This window comes from Salmo salar, chromosome 16 (genome assembly GCF_965601325.2).
Source record: "Salmo salar chromosome 16, fSalSal1, whole genome shotgun sequence".
Classification (NCBI taxonomy): Eukaryota; Metazoa; Chordata; class Actinopteri; order Salmoniformes; family Salmonidae; genus Salmo; species Salmo salar.
Genome location: NC_138306.1, coordinates 57300535 through 57316638, shown reverse-complemented (window position 1 = coordinate 57316638; position 16104 = coordinate 57300535). Strand labels below are relative to the sequence as shown.

Genomic DNA, 16104 nt, shown 5'->3' with positions numbered 1-16104 from the left:
GGTGATTCTCTGATCCACCTCTACGCAGACGACACCATTCTGTATACTTCTGGCCCTTCTTTGGACACTGTGTTAACAACCCTCCAGACGAGCTTCAATGCCATACAACTCTCCTTCCGTGGCCTCTAAGTGCTCTTAAACGCAAGTAAAACTAAGTGCATGCTATTCAATCGATCACTGCCTGCACCTGCCCGCCCGTCCAGCATCACTACTCTGGACGGTTCTGACTTAGAATACGTGGACAACTACAAATACCTGGGTGTCTGGTTAGACTGTAAACTCTCCTTCCAGACTCACATTAAGCATCTCCAATCCAAAATTAAATCTAGAATCGGCTTCCTATATCGCAACAAAGCATCCTTCACTCATGCTGCCAAACACACCCTCGTAAAACTGACCATCCTACCGATCCTCGACTTCGGTGATGTCATCTATAATATAGCCTCCAACACTCTACTCAACAAACTGGATGCAGTCTATCACAGTGCCATTCATTTTGTCACCAAAGCCCCATATACTACCCACCATTGCGACCTGTACGCTCTCATTGGTTGGCCCTCGCTTCATACTCGTCGCCAAACCCACTGGCTCCAGGTCATCTATAAGTCTTTGCTAGGTAAAGCCCCGCCTTATCTCAGCTCACTGGTCACGATAGCAGCACCCACCCGTAGCACGCGCTCCAGCAGGTATATTTCCCTGGTCACCCCCAAAGCCAATTCCTCCTTTGGTCGTCTTTCCTTCCAGTTCTCTGCTGCCAATGACTGGAACGAACTGCAAAAATCTCTGAAGCTGGAGACTCATATCTCGCTCACTAACTTTAAGCACCAGCTGTCAGAGCAGCTCACAGATCACTGCACCTGTACATAGCCCATCTGTAAACAGCCCATCTATCTACCTACCTCATCCCCTTACTGTATTTATTTATTCATCTTGCTCCTTTGCACCACAGTATCTCTACTTGCACATTCATCTTCTGCACATCTACCATTCCAGTGTTTTAATTGCTATATTGTAATTACTTCGCCACCATGGCCTATTTATTGCCTTAACTTACCTCATTTGCACTCACTGTATATAGACTTTTTGTTTTCTTTTGTTCTACTGTATTATTGACTGTATGTTTTGTTTATTCCATGTGTAACTCTGTGTTGTTGTATGTGTCGAATTGCTATGCTTTATCTTGGCCAGGTCGCAGTTGTAAATGAGAACTTGTTCTCAACTAGCCTACCTGGTTAAATAAATAAATTCTGTTGTTCAAAGACTTTCTGTGTGAGTCTCCAGTGTGTGTTTTGGGAATGAGAGGTACCTTTTTCTATATAAATGTTGGAGGAAATACAGCATGTTCCTAGCGTGTGAAGAACATGCCTGCTAGCTTCATAAATGCTATAATTTACAGATACACCATAGTTCCACTGTTCCACATAGTGGATCAACACGGAGACAGATACACCATAGTTCCACTGTGTGTGTCTTTCTCTTTGTGTTTGTGTGTGTGTCTCTCTCTTTGTGTGTGTGTGTGTGTGTCTCTCTCTCTCTCTCTTTGTGCGTGTGTGTCTCTCTTTGTGTGTGTGTGTGTGTGTGTGTCTCTCTTTGTGTTTGTGTGTGTGTGTGTCTCTCTTTGTGTTTGTGTGTGTGTGTGTGTCTCTCTTTGTGTTTGTGTGTGTGTCTCTCTCTCTCTCTCTTTGTGCGTGTGTATGTGCGTGTGTGTCTCTCTTTGTGTATGTGCGTGTGTGTCTCTCTTTGTCTATGTGCGTGTGTGTCTCTCTTTGTGTATGTGTGTGTGTGTCTCTCTTTGTGTTTGTGTGTGTGTGTGTCTCTCTTTGTGTTTGTGTGTGTGTGTGTGTGTGTCTCTCTTTGTGTTTGTGTGTGTGTCTCTCTCTTTGTGTTTGTGTGTGTGTCTCTCTCTTTGTGTGTGTGTGTGTCTGTGTGTGTGTCTCTGTGTGTGTGTGCACTTGCGTGTGTGCGTACATGTATATATGTGTGTTCTGTACTGACCTATGAGGAGACAGTAGTGTTGTACTGACCTATGAGGAGACTGTAGTGCTGAACTGACCAATGAGGAGACTGTAGTGCTGAACTGACCAATGAGGAGACTGTAGTGCTGAACTGACCAATGAGGAGACTGTAGTGCTGAACTGACCAATGAGGAGACAGTAGTGTTGTACTGACCTATGAGGAGACAGTAGTGTTGTACTGACCTATGAGGAGACAGTAGTGTTGTACTGACCTATGAGGAGGCTGCTGTAAGCGGCAGTCGTGCTGTACTGTCTCTCCAGGAACTTGTTGAGGAAGGTGGCGAGGCCAGCGATGACTGAAGAGAAACAGCACTGAGACAGGACCAACAGCAGGAACAGAGGACTGAGGAGCAGACGGACAAACAGCCTGGGGAACACTGGGGAGAGGAACAGAGAGGACACACAGAGACAGGCAGAAAGACAGACACAAAAAATACAGAAATAAGTCAGTTAACTAAGGTTTACTGTAACCACTGGGCGGATTCTCTGTAGAATTCTACTAAACACACAATATTGTGTGTGTGTGTGTGTGTGTGTGTGTGTGTGTGTGTGTGTGTGTGTGTGTCTGTCTGCCAGCCTGCCTGTCTATAGAGGACTTACTCTTAAGGAATTCAAGCAGTGAGATCTCAGGCTTTTCGGAGCTTTCGTTCAGAATGTCAGTTTCAGTTCCACTTACCTAGGAAATAATACATTAAAGTGGCAATAAGTAGTAGAAACAATAACAAAGCAAACTCCCCGGCCCTGTTTCTGTAAAAATCTGAGAGATGTGGCTGGAGAAATGTTACAACTCTCAAATTCATAGACAGAGCTATTGATGCAAGGACTGACCATCCATGATATCAACATTATAGTTTTAACCCTGTTATGAGGCTATACAGTGTTTGTTTACATTTACAAACATTGGAGTTGGGGTTTTGATGCGGTACAACAATTGAATTAAGCGCATGAGGCATTTCTAAGCTATATTCTTTGAGAATAAATAGGTACATATTATTAATTTATAAGTCAAAACATTTATGCAGCAACTGCAGATTGCCCCTTTAAGGTTGAAGAACAGTAGAAAGAATGCATGCATAATTTAAGCTTTTATTTTGGAAAATGTATTTTCAGAAGAGCGAAGAAAGCAAAGGAGCATAAGTTTTGATTTCATTATTCATGCAATATTTTTCAATGTCAAATCTTGAGAGAGAGAGAGAGAGAGAGAGAGGAGAGAGAGGAGAGAGAGAGAGAGAGAGAGAGAGAGAGACACAGACAGGGAGAGAGAGAGACAGAGACAGACAGAAGAGAGAGAGGAGCGAATTCCCTTGAGGAATTTACTTAATCTTTTCCCAACTGCTGGTTGGAAATATCTCTTAAACAAGCAGAGAGAAGAAATTGGCTGCACCATATCAGATGAGAGGCTATGGGAATCTGGAATATGAGATTTTTTTACATTTAAGATTTGATTTGAAAGAATCCATCTTTCACCAGCCTGTGTGTGATTCTCAACAGTATATAACCTATATGCTTACTAGAAAACCTGAGGTAACTCTGAGTTTGGCTGTAGAAACTGACTGCAAGTGATCGGTCTGTGTTATAGGTCTAAGCTTTTATCCAATTAAAAACAAAACACTAACGTTTTAATTGAAAAGTAGGCATTGGTTTGAAGCCGATAAAGAAAGAAATTCACGAGCACCACGATGCCTATTCCACCCATGCTCTACTAAGGTTTTCCAGCACACAACTTCGACCTACAACAGTAGCTACGTTGGTCCATTACTTCAAACAATGTGTATGCAGGTTCTTTTAAAAAGGTTCAAACTTTCTCAAACAACCTACACCGGAAGGTGATTACGCAACATTATTACACAACATAATACAGAGAATGTTTCCCGTGGGACAACGGTGATCTTCTCTGATATCGCGCAGCGGATTAGCTGGATGTTCCAGAGGGACCAGAAGATAAACAAGAGATGGGGCCCTGCGCTCTGTCAATCAGCTGATATACACATTTCAGGGGAACACAATCCACCACCACGCCATTAAGCAGTGTGTCCCAGTGATGTCACCGTAGGGGGTGGATTGCATCTGAAGGAGAGCATCCAGTCTCCTCCAATGAGTAGCAAGATGGAGAAGGGTGCAGCCTGCATCTGCAGGAACCCCTCTTATAATTCTATTGGTCCATTTCTACGACTCCAGTACACAGGCAGGAGCGCTCCAGCACAGTAGGTGGCGGTAATGCACCATAACGTTGGATGCCAACTGCCGATAAACCCCAGCAGAAGAAGACGTGGCGGTGATAATGCCGGTAGCTAGCTAGGGACAACATTAGACAGTGTCCTTCGCTTCCCGCCTTTTGGGCAATGTTTTCCCACAGTTCTGTTAACGACGGCTAGGGCAGGTGTCCGGCAGGTATTAATTAAGGACACTGGGGGCTAGCTAGCTAGTTAGCTAACTAACTAGGACTCCGGTAGACAGCAGGCGGGATAGGTAGCTAACTAACTAGGACTCTGGTACACAGCAGGAGGGATAGGTAGCTAGCTAACTAGGACTCTGGTACACAGCAGGAGGGATAGGTAGCTAACTAACTAGGACTCTGGTACACAGCAGGAGGGATAGGTAGCTAACTAACTAGGACTCTGGTACACAGCAGGAGGGATAGGTAGCTAGCTAACTAGGACTCTGGTACACAGCAGGAGGGAAAGGTAGCTAGCTAGTACACACACCCTAGTCGCTGTCCATTGCCACTCAACAATGCTCTATGAAGAGCCACCCATTAATAAAAATAAGCACACACACTGTTCATCAGTCTGCACGCACAGTTTGAATTATAAATGACAAGAAGACAACTGCATTGAGAGGAGGTAGCATACTGAATCAATGCATAAGGTAAGGGCTGTAACGTTAGCTAGCCACATTGCTAAGCAAGCCAGGTTGACTAGTGTATGGAGTAACGTTAGATGAGCAATACCCATTGCTTGTATTATACATCAGCAGCATGGCAGTTTCAACTATGAACTTTACTTAGGTAGCAAGCTGTACTTTGTGGAAGAAATACTGTCAACATTGAGTTGTGCAGGTGTATCTCTATCTGTCCATACAGCTAATGTTACAGACTTGTTAGCATGTAGTTAACAAGCTAACTTTGATGGATAACGTTAGTTGGCTAGCTAACTGGCAATAGCACCAAAGGCCATTCTCTAGATTGTCTTTGTCTTTGTCTGATTTACACGCAAGTATCAAGGCCAATAGTTTTTCACATGACTTCAGCCATGTGAAAAACCCTTCCATAGCAAAATATAGCTGGCTTCATTTGCGTGTAGTTTGCCTCTTATCTGACTGGTGTTCGCTAGCTACTTGCGCTGTTGCTAGGCAACCTAAGTGCTTTGACCCGGTTTGGCAGAAAATGTGTTAGCATTGCCAGAAATGCTACAAAAAGGTAGCACATCGTTGATTCTTAAAATGGACAGAAAGGAGTACGTGAGAGAGATAAATTATACATTTAAATCAAAACTATTGTCCTTACAAACTTAGGTGGCAAGTCTAATGGTCACTTTATGGATGATGTAGTTCTTATTTGATGCCTAGATATTGAGCTAAGTCGGGGCAATAAATATTGCTAACGACCCTTTTTCAAAATCCGGTATGTGGTTCTCAGTAACGGACGGACGGCTCGTTTACAAAAAAGGCGAGGAAGTGTGTTGTGTACCTCCAAGTTATCTGTGAATTTTCGTCGACATCGGTGTCATATTGGCTTTATCACCCTCACAATAACATTCTAACTTAGTTAATTTCATTAAACAATACATGGCAGCTAAAACGATCAGCTGCACTGCTGGCTCCAAGCCAGAAGAGGTCAGTATAACCTGAATTAAAATATACTTATTTCCCCCAGACAATATCAATTCTCAAGCTCTAGCTATTCACATCATTCAAAATAATGAAATACCACAATACATATTAGTGTCTGGGCCCTGGTCTTACAACCTAAATTCTTCCCCTGAGGAAGATATTTATTATTCTCAGAAGAAGAATTAAGTAAACTAACCTAGCACTGCTTTTGTCCTTGATGTTTTGGAAATGTTGTTTACAAGGGAATTTTAGTAATACCTTATTTGGTGGTTACCTACATAAAGACTTCCTAATACAGTCAAGACCCATTCATAACACACGCATAAGCAGTGTATAAAAGCATCTATGTCTGCATCCCAAACGACACCCTTTTCCCTACATAGTGCACTACTTTTGATCAGAGCCATATGGGCCCTGTGTAGGGAATAGGGTGCCATTTTGGGATGCGATCTTTAGTGAGAGAGTGTTACCTACATCGTCTTCCAGCGGCATGCTGCGAGGAAAGAAGAAGTATGGGGTGGAGGTCAGGGCTAGGCTGGCAGAGGAGATGAGGAGGCCCATCCACCACGCACCCACCCAGCGAGGGTCCGTAGGGGCCAGCTCAGCATTGGTGACTGGAGGGAGAGAGGAAGGTTAGAGATAGAGAGAGAGAGAAAGACAAGGCAGGCAGGCAGCCAGAGATAAAGCACGGCAGAGACGAAATAAGAGAGGGCTCTAGAACAGTCTGAAGCACCCGGCCTCACCCTAATAGACTCTGAAGTCAAATGAGAGAGAGAGACAGCGAGAGACAGGGCTGATAAGTCCAAAACTATTTAACCTTGTCTCTGACAGTTATCATTATATTCTGTTTTTTTAGGTTATTCCAAGAGGTCCTGAAATCAAGATCAAATACAAACAGTTCTCTTAAAAACAGACCAAAAACTACACGTATCTGGGACTAAATATCAGCAGCAATACAGGTATAGCTTTAGCATGGCTGTGAACGAGCTGGGAGACAAAGCAACAAGAGCATTCTATGCCTTTAAAAGGAACATTAAAATATACAATCCAATTAAGATGTGCCAAAAAAAAATTACTAAAAATACTCTACTTGGCAGCAAAGTATGGTGTCCACTCTCTACTGATGATGACTCATGAATGGGACAAACATCCTATCAAATTGCATGCAGAGTGTATTGTAAGTGTAAAGAAAAACTCCAAATAACGCATGTAGAGCAGACAATACCCACCAATACCCCCCGCATGTAGAGCAGACAATACATCACATTTTACAACCATCTAAAAACAAGCAGCCCTGAAACATTTAATCACACAGCTCTACAATGTCAAGACATGAAACAAGAGAAGAGTCCCCTCAGCCAGCTGGTTCTGAGGCTCAGTTCACTAACCCAAACCAACCCCACAGAGCCTCAGGACAGCAGTCAGCCAGCTGGTTCTGAGGCTCAGTTCACTAACCCAAACCAACCCCACAGAGCCTCAGGACAGCAGTCAGCCAGCTGGTTCTGAGGCTCAGTTCACTAACCCAAACCAACCCCATAGAGCCTCAGGACAGCAGTCAGCCAGCTGGTTCTGAGGCTCAGTTCACTAACCCAAACCAACCCCACAGAGCCTCAGGACAGCAGTCAGCCAGCTGGTTCTGAGGCTCAGTTCACTAACCCAAACCAACCCCATAGAGCCTCAGGACAGCACTCAGCCAGCTGGTTCTGAGGCTCAGTTCACTAACCCAAACCAACCCCACAGAGCCTCAGGACAGCTCTCAGCCAGCTGGTTCTGAGGCTCAGTTCACTAACCCAAACCAACCCCACAGAGCCTCAGGACAGCAGTCAGCCAGCTGGTTCTGAGGCTCAGTTCACTAACCCAAACCAACCCCATAGAGCCTCAGGACAGCAGTCAGACAGCTGGTTCTGAGGCTCAGTTCACTAACCCAAACCAACCCCACAGAGCCTCAGGACAGCAGTCAGCCAGCTGGTTCTGAGGCTCAGTTCACTAACCCAAACCAACCCCATAGAGCCTCAGGACAGCAGTCAGCCAGCTGGTTCTGAGGCTCAGTTCACTAACCCAAACCAGCTGGTTCTGAGGCTCAGTTCACTAACCCAAACCAATCCCACAGAGCAGGGCTGCCCAACCCTCTTCCTGGAGATCTACTGTCCTGTAGGTTTACAGTCCAACCCTCTTCCTGGAGATCTACCGTTGTGGGTTTTCAGTCCAACCCTCTTCCTGGAGATCTACCATCCTGTGGGTTTTCAGTCCAACCCTCTTCCTGGAGATCTACCATCCTGTGGGTTTTCAGTCCAACCCTCTTCCTGGAGATCTACCGTCCTGTAGGTTTTCAGTCCAACCCTCTTCCTGGAGATCTACTGTCCTGTGGGTTTTCAGTCCAACCCTCTTCCTGGAGATCTACTGTCCTGTAGATTTTCAGTCCAACCATAATTTAGCATATCTGATTCAGCTAGTTAAGGTCTTGTTAAGCAACTAATAAGTTGAATCAGGTGTGTTAAATTAGGGTTGGACCTAAAACCTACAGGACTGTAAATCTCCAGGAAGAGGGTTGGGCAACCCTGCCTTAGAGCCTCAGGACAGCACTCAGAAAATCTGGCCCAACCAAATTACCACAAAGCAAAAAGAAAAATATCACCTATTGGAAAGACACTACAAGAAATCAAAGTAAACTTCAATGCTATTTGTCTCTAAATGGACAGTACATGGTGACAGACTATCTGACCCCTGTGACTGATGGAAAACACTGACTAGGTACAGACTCAGTGAGCACAGTCTGATCATAGAGACTTGTCGTCATAGACAAACCTGGCTGCCCAGAGAGGACAGGATCTTCTCACTCTGGTGTCACCTCGTTAGTCAGTATGTGTTACATCTGTGCTGGTTTGTCATCTCGTTAGTGGGAAGGTGTTTCACCTGTGCTGGCCCAGGGGATATTTAAGAGTGGCTGGCCCAGGGGATATTTTAGAGTGGCTGGCCCAGGGGATATTTAAGAGTGGCTGGCCCAGGGGATATTTAAGAGTGGCTGGCCCAGGGGATATTTAAGAGTGGCTGGCCCATGGGATTTTTAAAGAGTGGCTGGCCCATGGGATTTTTAAAGAGTGGCTGGCCCAGGGGATATTTAAGAGTGGCTGGCCCAGGGGGTATTTAAGAGTGGCTGGCCCAGGGGATATTTAAGAGTGGCTGGCCCAGGTGATATTTTTAAGAGTGGCTGGCCCAGGTGATATATTTAAGAGTGGCTGGCCCCAGGTGATATATTTAAGAGTGGCTGGCCCCAGGTGATATATTTAAGAGTGGCTGGCCCCAGGTGATATATTTAAGAGTGGCTGGCCCCAGGTGATATATTTAAGAGTGGCTGGCCCGAGGTGATATATTTAAGAGTGGCTGGCCCCAGGTGATATATTTAAGAGTGGCTGGCCCCAGGTGATATATTTAAGAGTGGCTGGCCCCAGGTGATATATTTAAGAGTGGCTGGCCCCAGGTGATATATTTAAGAGTGGCTGGCCCCAGGTGATATATTTAAGAGTGGCTGGCCCCAGGTGATATATTTAAGAGTGGCTGGCCCCAGGTGATATATTTAAGAGTGGCTGGCCCCAGGTGATATATTTAAGAGTGGCTGGCCCCAGGTGATATATTTAAGAGTGGCTGGCCCCAGGTGATATATTTAAGAGTGGCTGGCCCCAGGTGATATATTTAAGAGTGGCTGGCCCCAGGTGATATATTTAAGAGTGGCTGGCCCCAGGTGATATATTTAAGAGTGGCTGGCCCCAGGTGATATATTTAAGAGTGGCTGGCCCCAGGTGATATATTTAAGAGTGGCTGGCCCCAGGTGATATATTTAAGAGTGGCTGGCCCCCGGTGATATATTTAAGAGTGGCTGGCCCCAGGTGATATATTTAAGAGTGGCTGGCCCCAGGTGATATATTTAAGAGTGGCTGGCCCCAGGTGATATTTAAGAGTGGCTGGCCCCAGGTGATATTTTAGAGTGGCTGGCCCAGGGCTCCAGTTGTCTTGAGAGATGTGGAGGGATAACTCTTTTAGTTGGCACTTCCTATTTGATGTCGAGACAAACAATCCTCTATCTGATCTTCCCTGTTTATGTTTTGCTTCCTGTTTTTAAGTCTGGTGTGGGTTTTTTTCTCCTTTGTTTGCCTCTTAGTGGGTAAATTTAGTGGGTGTCATTTAGGTTCTAGTTGTTGCTAGGTAACTTTTAGTGGACACCTCCGATCAGTGTTTTATTTTTATTTTTAACCCCCACCTGTTTTGGTTGTTGTCAGTGACTCTTTGTTCGTTTCCCCGTCTGTTTGAGCGGCATTTTTGGTTTTCTTGCCGGGGAACGTAACATGCCATGTAACTTCTCAGTCATGTTGAGACTGCCCAACTACTATTCATTTGATGTATTATTCTCATTAATATTGTTGCTGTTAATGGTAATCCCATTTCCACTACTATTATTATTGATTGGTATTATTATTATTATTATTATTATTATTATTGATTGGTATTATTATTATTGATTGCTGTTGGTCCCACCATTGTTGTTATATGTATACGTGGACAATGGAAGTAATTTAACTTGCCGTGTCAATAAAGTCTACGAGAGAGAGAGAGAAAGCTCTAGAACAGTCTGACGCATCCGGCCTCAGCCTACTAGACTCTAAAGTCAAATGTCTACAGTTCGCTGATGATCTGTTGTTTCTGTCCCCAACCAAGGAGGTCCTACAGCAGCACCTAGATATTCTGCACAGATTCTGTCAGACCTGGGACCTGACAGTTATAACACAAAGTGTTCCAAAAAAAAATAAAAAATTCCACCTAGACCTTGTTGCCCTAGAGCACACAAACTATACCCAACTTGGCATAAACATCAGCACCACAGGTAACTTCCACAAGGCTATAAACGATCTAAGAGACAAGGCAAGAAGGGCCTTCAATGCCATCAAAGGAACATAAAACATCCCAAGTAGGATCTGGCTAAAAATACTTCAATCAGTCAACAACCAAGAATTCACAAAATGGGACAAACACCAAATTGAGACTCTGCATGCAGAATTCTGCAAAAATATCCTCTGCGTACAACTTAAAACTCCAAATAATGCATGCAGAGCAGAATTAGGACGATTCCCTCAAATGATCAAAATCCAGAAAAGAGCAATTAAGTTCTACAACCACCTTAAAGGAATTGATTCTCAAAGCTTTTATAACAAAGCCATCACCTACAGATAAACCTGGAGAAGAGTCCCCTCAGTCAGCTGGTCCTGGGGCTCTGTTCACAAACACAAACAGACCCCACAGAGCCTCAGGACAGCAACACAATTAGAGTTTTCATGAGAAAACAAAAAGATAATTACTTGACACATTGGAAAGAATCCACAACAAAGAAATGAGCAAACTGGAATGATATTTGGCCCTAAACAGAGAGGACACAGCGGCAGAATACCTGATCACTGTGACTGACCCAAACTTAAGGAAAGCTTTGACTATGTACAGATTAATTGAGCATAGCCTTGCTATTGAGAGGCCACCTTAGGCTATGTGCACACTGCCCACAAAATGAGGTGGAAACGGAGGTGCACTTCCTAACCTCCTGCCAAATGTATGACCATATTAGAGACACATATTTCCCTCAGATTACACAGATCCACAAAGAATTTGAAAACAAACCCAATTTTGATAAACTCCCATATCTACTGGGTGAAATACCACAGGGTGCCATCACAGCAGCAAGATGTGTGACCTGTTGCCACAAGAAAAGGTCAACCAGTGAAGAACAAACACCACTGTAAATACAACCCATATTTATGTTGATTTATTTTCCCTTTTGTACTTTAACTATTTGCACATCGTTACATCACTGTATAGAGCCAATAATACATTGCATTCACACCCCTTGACTTTTCCCACAATTTGTTGTTACAGCCTGAATTCAAAATTGATGAGATTGAGATTGTGTCACTGGTCTACACACAATAACCAATAATGTCAAAGTGGAATTGTGTTTTTAGATATTTTTACAAATTCAACCACTTTGTTATGTCAAGCCTAAATAAGTTTAGGAGTAAAAATGTGCTTAACAAGTCACATAATAAGTTGCATGGACTCACTCTGTTCAATAATAGTGTTTAACATGATTTTTAAATGACTTCCTCATCTCTGTACCCCACACATACAATTATCTGTAAGGTCCCTCAGTGGAGCAGTGATTTAACCATAAAGACCAATGAGGTTTTCCAATGTCTCACAAAGAACGGCACCTATTGGTAGATGGGTGAGCAGACACTGAATATCCCTTTGAGCATGGTGAAATTATTAATTACACTTTGGATGGTGTATCAATACACCCAGTCACTACAAAGATACAGCCGTCCTTCCTAACTCAGTTGCCGGAGAGGAAGGAAACCACTCAGGGATTTCACCATGAGGCCAATGGTGACTTTTAAAACAGTTACAGAGTTTAATGTCTGTGATAGGAGAAAACTGAGGATGGCTCAACAACATTGTAGTTACTCCACAATACTAACACAAATTACAGAATGAAAATAAGGATGCTGATACAGAATAAAAATATTCCTAAACATGCATCCTGTTTGCAACAAGGCACTAAAGTAATACTGCAAAAAATGTGTTAAAGAAATTTACTTTTTGTCCTGAATACAACGCTTTATATTTGGGGCAAATCCAACATCACTGAGTACCACTTCATATTTTCAAGCATGGTGGTTGCTGCATCATGTTATGGGTATGCTTGTCATCGGAAAGGACTAGGGAGTTTTTTTTAGGATAAAAATAAATGGAATAGTGCTAAGCACGGGCAACATTTTAGAGGAAAACTTGCTTCAGTCGGCTTTCTACCAGACACTGGGAGATAAATTCACCTTTCAGCAGGACAATAACCTAAAACACAAGGCCAAATATACGCTGGAGTTGCTTACCAAGCAATGCAATCCTACACTCCAACCAGCTACCCAACCTCTGCCACTAATCTAACGACCCAAACGCAGTACCAACCTGAACTGGTTCTGTCCACCATGCAACAACCCAAACGCAGTACCAACCTGAACTGGTTCTGTCCACCATGTAACAACCCAAACGCAGTACCAACCTGAGCCGGTTCTGTCCACCATGTAACAACCAAACGCAGTATCAACCTGAGCCGGTTCTGTCCACCATGCAACAACCCAAACCTAGTACCAACCTGAGCCGGTTCTGTCCACCATGTAACAACCCAAACGCAGTACCAACCTGAGCCGGTTCTGTCCACGTCCACATAGATCCTCAGCATGACGGAGCCCAGCAGGAAGCCAAAGGCAGGTCCAAACACAGACACAGCAAACAGGATGGCTGAGGAGAAAAAAGACAGTCAGGTTCTTACCGCCACGTCCTACTGTAATACTACAGTTTGTGTTGAGCCTGTCTTAGCTGCAGCACTAAAAACCTCAAAGAAGAGACCAGCTGGATCGTGTTCAACTGTCTGTTATTAACTAAATGAATCCTCTTGTTTTTTTTTGCTAAATAACTCCGGCAAACTTAACTTTTTATATCTATGAGAGAAGCGATTACAACCTGCCTGTGTTAAGCTAAGGTGCTTTAGTCCACCCCGGGAGATCGCCGTAGACAACTCAGTAAAAATAGTATAGGGTCATGTCTCAAGGCTTGTGTTTCCATAGGCTACAAGCCTCTTAACTACAGTGGGTATCATAACTATTCTTCACATTTTATTGTGTTACAAAGTGGTATTAAAATGGATTTAAGTGTAATTTTTTTGGTCAACGATCTACACAAAATACTCTTTCAAAGTATTATTATAATTTTTTTTACATTTCTTAAAAATGAGTGAAAAATGTAACAGTAATATATGTAGAAGTATTTACCCCCCCTAGTCAATACATGTTAGAAACACCTTGTAGCGATTACAGCTGTGAGTCTCATTGGGTACGTCTATAAGAGCTTTACACACCTGGAATGTGCAATAATTTCCCATAACTCTTTTCATAATGATTCAAGCTCTGTCAAGATGTTGGGAGTCACGGATACACAGCAATTTTCAAGTCTTGCAATAGATTTTAAGCAGATTTGACTGTAACTTGGTCACTCTCAGGAACATTCATTGTCTTCTTGGTAAGCAACTCCATTGTAGATTTGGCCTTGCTGAAAGATTAATTTGTCTCCCAGTGTCTGGTGGAAAGCAGACTGAACCAGGTTTTCCTCTTGGATTTTGCCTGTGCTTAGTTCCATTCAGTGTCTTTTTATCCTGAAAAAAACTCCCCAGTCTTTGCCAATGTCAGGCATACCCATAACATGATACAGCCACCACCATGCTTGAAAAAAAGGAGGCAGTTATTCAGTGATGTGTTGGTGGATTTTCCCCAAACGTAAGGCTTTGCATTTAGGCCAAAACGTTTATTCCTTTGCCATGTTTTCTTGCAGTATAACTTGAGTTGTTTTTGTTTCACTCTGTCATTAGGTCATTATTATGGAGTAACTACAATGTTGTTGATCCATCCTCAGTTTTCTTCTATCACAGCCATTGAATTCTGTAGCCGTTTTAAAATCACCAATGGCCTCATGGTGAAATCCCTGAGCAGTTTCCTTCCTGTCCTGCAGCTCAGTTCAGAAGGTTTGACTGTATCTTTGATGTGTCTGGGTGGTTTAATACATCATCCACAGTATAATTATTAACCCCGACCACGCTTAAAGAGATATTCAATGTCTGATTTGTTATCAAAACCCATCTACCAATCAATGCCCTTCTTTATGAGGCTTTTGAAAAGCTCCCTGGTTTTTGTAGTTGAATTTGTGCTTGAAATTCAATACTTGACTGAGGAACCTTACAGATGTTGTATGTACATTTTCACTGATGTATTTTGTATTTTTGTGTATATTTTTAATTTATTTTTAAATTAAACTTTAACTAGGCCAGTCAGATCAATGACAAAACAAATCTCTAATCTATTTCATTAACACTTTGTAACGCAACAGAATGTGAACAAATCCAAGGGGGTGAATACTACTGATACCCCCTGTATGTAGAGAGACTAGTTTCAGTAAACTACAAGCATCTTACCTATGTAGAGAGAATAGTTTCAGTAAGCTACAGGCCTCTTACCTATGTAGAGAAGCTAGTTTCAGTCAGCTACAGGCCTCTTACCTATGTAGAGAAGCTAGTTTCAGTCAGCTACAGACCTCTTACCTATGTAGAGAAGCTAGTTTCAGTAAACTACAGGCCTCTTACCTATGTAGAGAAGCTAGTTTCAGTCAGCTACAGGCCTCTTACCTATGTAGAGGGGGGAGTTGCCTCGTCCGGCGAAGTCATCCACATACGAGATACCAAAGGGTTGTATGGGAACAGACCCCACCCCGAACAGCAGCTGAGCTATAGCCATCAGCATCCACAAGTTGTTGGTGTCTGCTATACGCTTGATCTCTGTCTTCCCACAGGCCTCTGTGGTGTTGGAGGTGCCCTGGAGGGAACACAGGTCCTGGCGATCTGGAGAAAAAACACATTCACAGACAGACAGCACACAGACACAAGTACACAGACAGACAGACAGACAGACAGACAGACAGACAGACAGACAGACAGACAGACAGACAGACAGACAGACAGACAGACAGACAGACAGACAGACAGACAGACAGACAGACAGACAGACAGACAGACAGACAGACAGACAGACAGACAGACAGACAGACAGACAGACGACGACAGTCGACGCGAGCAGTGAGACAGGGACAGAGCAGAGAGACGAGACAGAGACAGAGCGGGACAGAGAGACAGAGAGAGACAGAGAGACACACAGAGACAGACATAGTTAATTACAGGCCTGTGAACTATACACAGCTGTTCTTGGAGTTGGATGATGTGACCCTTCAGTGGTACCCCATGACAAGCAGCATCCAGCCAGGGTAGTGTGTGTGTGTGTGTGTGTGTGTGTGTGTGTGTGTGTGTGTGTGTGTGTGTGTGTGTGTGTGTGTGTGTGTGTGTGTGTGTGTGTGTGTGTGTGTGTGTGTGTGTGTGGATGCATGTTGTGTGTGTGTGTGTTTGTCTACAGGGCAGACAGAGGAGGAGGGAAGAGGATGAACAGAGCTCTGAATTAAATCAACTGCCTGAGAGACAGCCTTAATCTTCTTGGCTTTCCTGAAGTGCTCAGAGATTAACATTTTCCTGCTGATTTATGTAGAATGGGTTCAGCTAGAGAACACCTGCAGGACAGGCAGGCTTTCACAATTCATGATTTCTAAATCCAACCATCCAAATCTA

General features: G+C 43.6%; 1 protein-coding gene across 1 annotated transcript in view; it reads right to left on the bottom strand.

Annotated features, from left to right (window-relative positions):
* The window catches only part of LOC106574123 (solute carrier organic anion transporter family member 2A1), a 69268-nt gene that overhangs the window by 18308 nt on the left and 34856 nt on the right, over positions 1-16104 (bottom strand). The window contains exons 4-8 of the mRNA XM_082962794.1: positions 15118-15330; positions 13086-13184; positions 6321-6460; positions 2616-2691; positions 2228-2392 (exon numbers count right to left, since the gene is read on the bottom strand). Coding sequence (XP_082818920.1) covers positions 2228-2392; positions 2616-2691; positions 6321-6460; positions 13086-13184; positions 15118-15330 — 693 coding nt within the window. The remainder of the gene's footprint in view (positions 1-2227; positions 2393-2615; positions 2692-6320; positions 6461-13085; positions 13185-15117; positions 15331-16104) is intronic.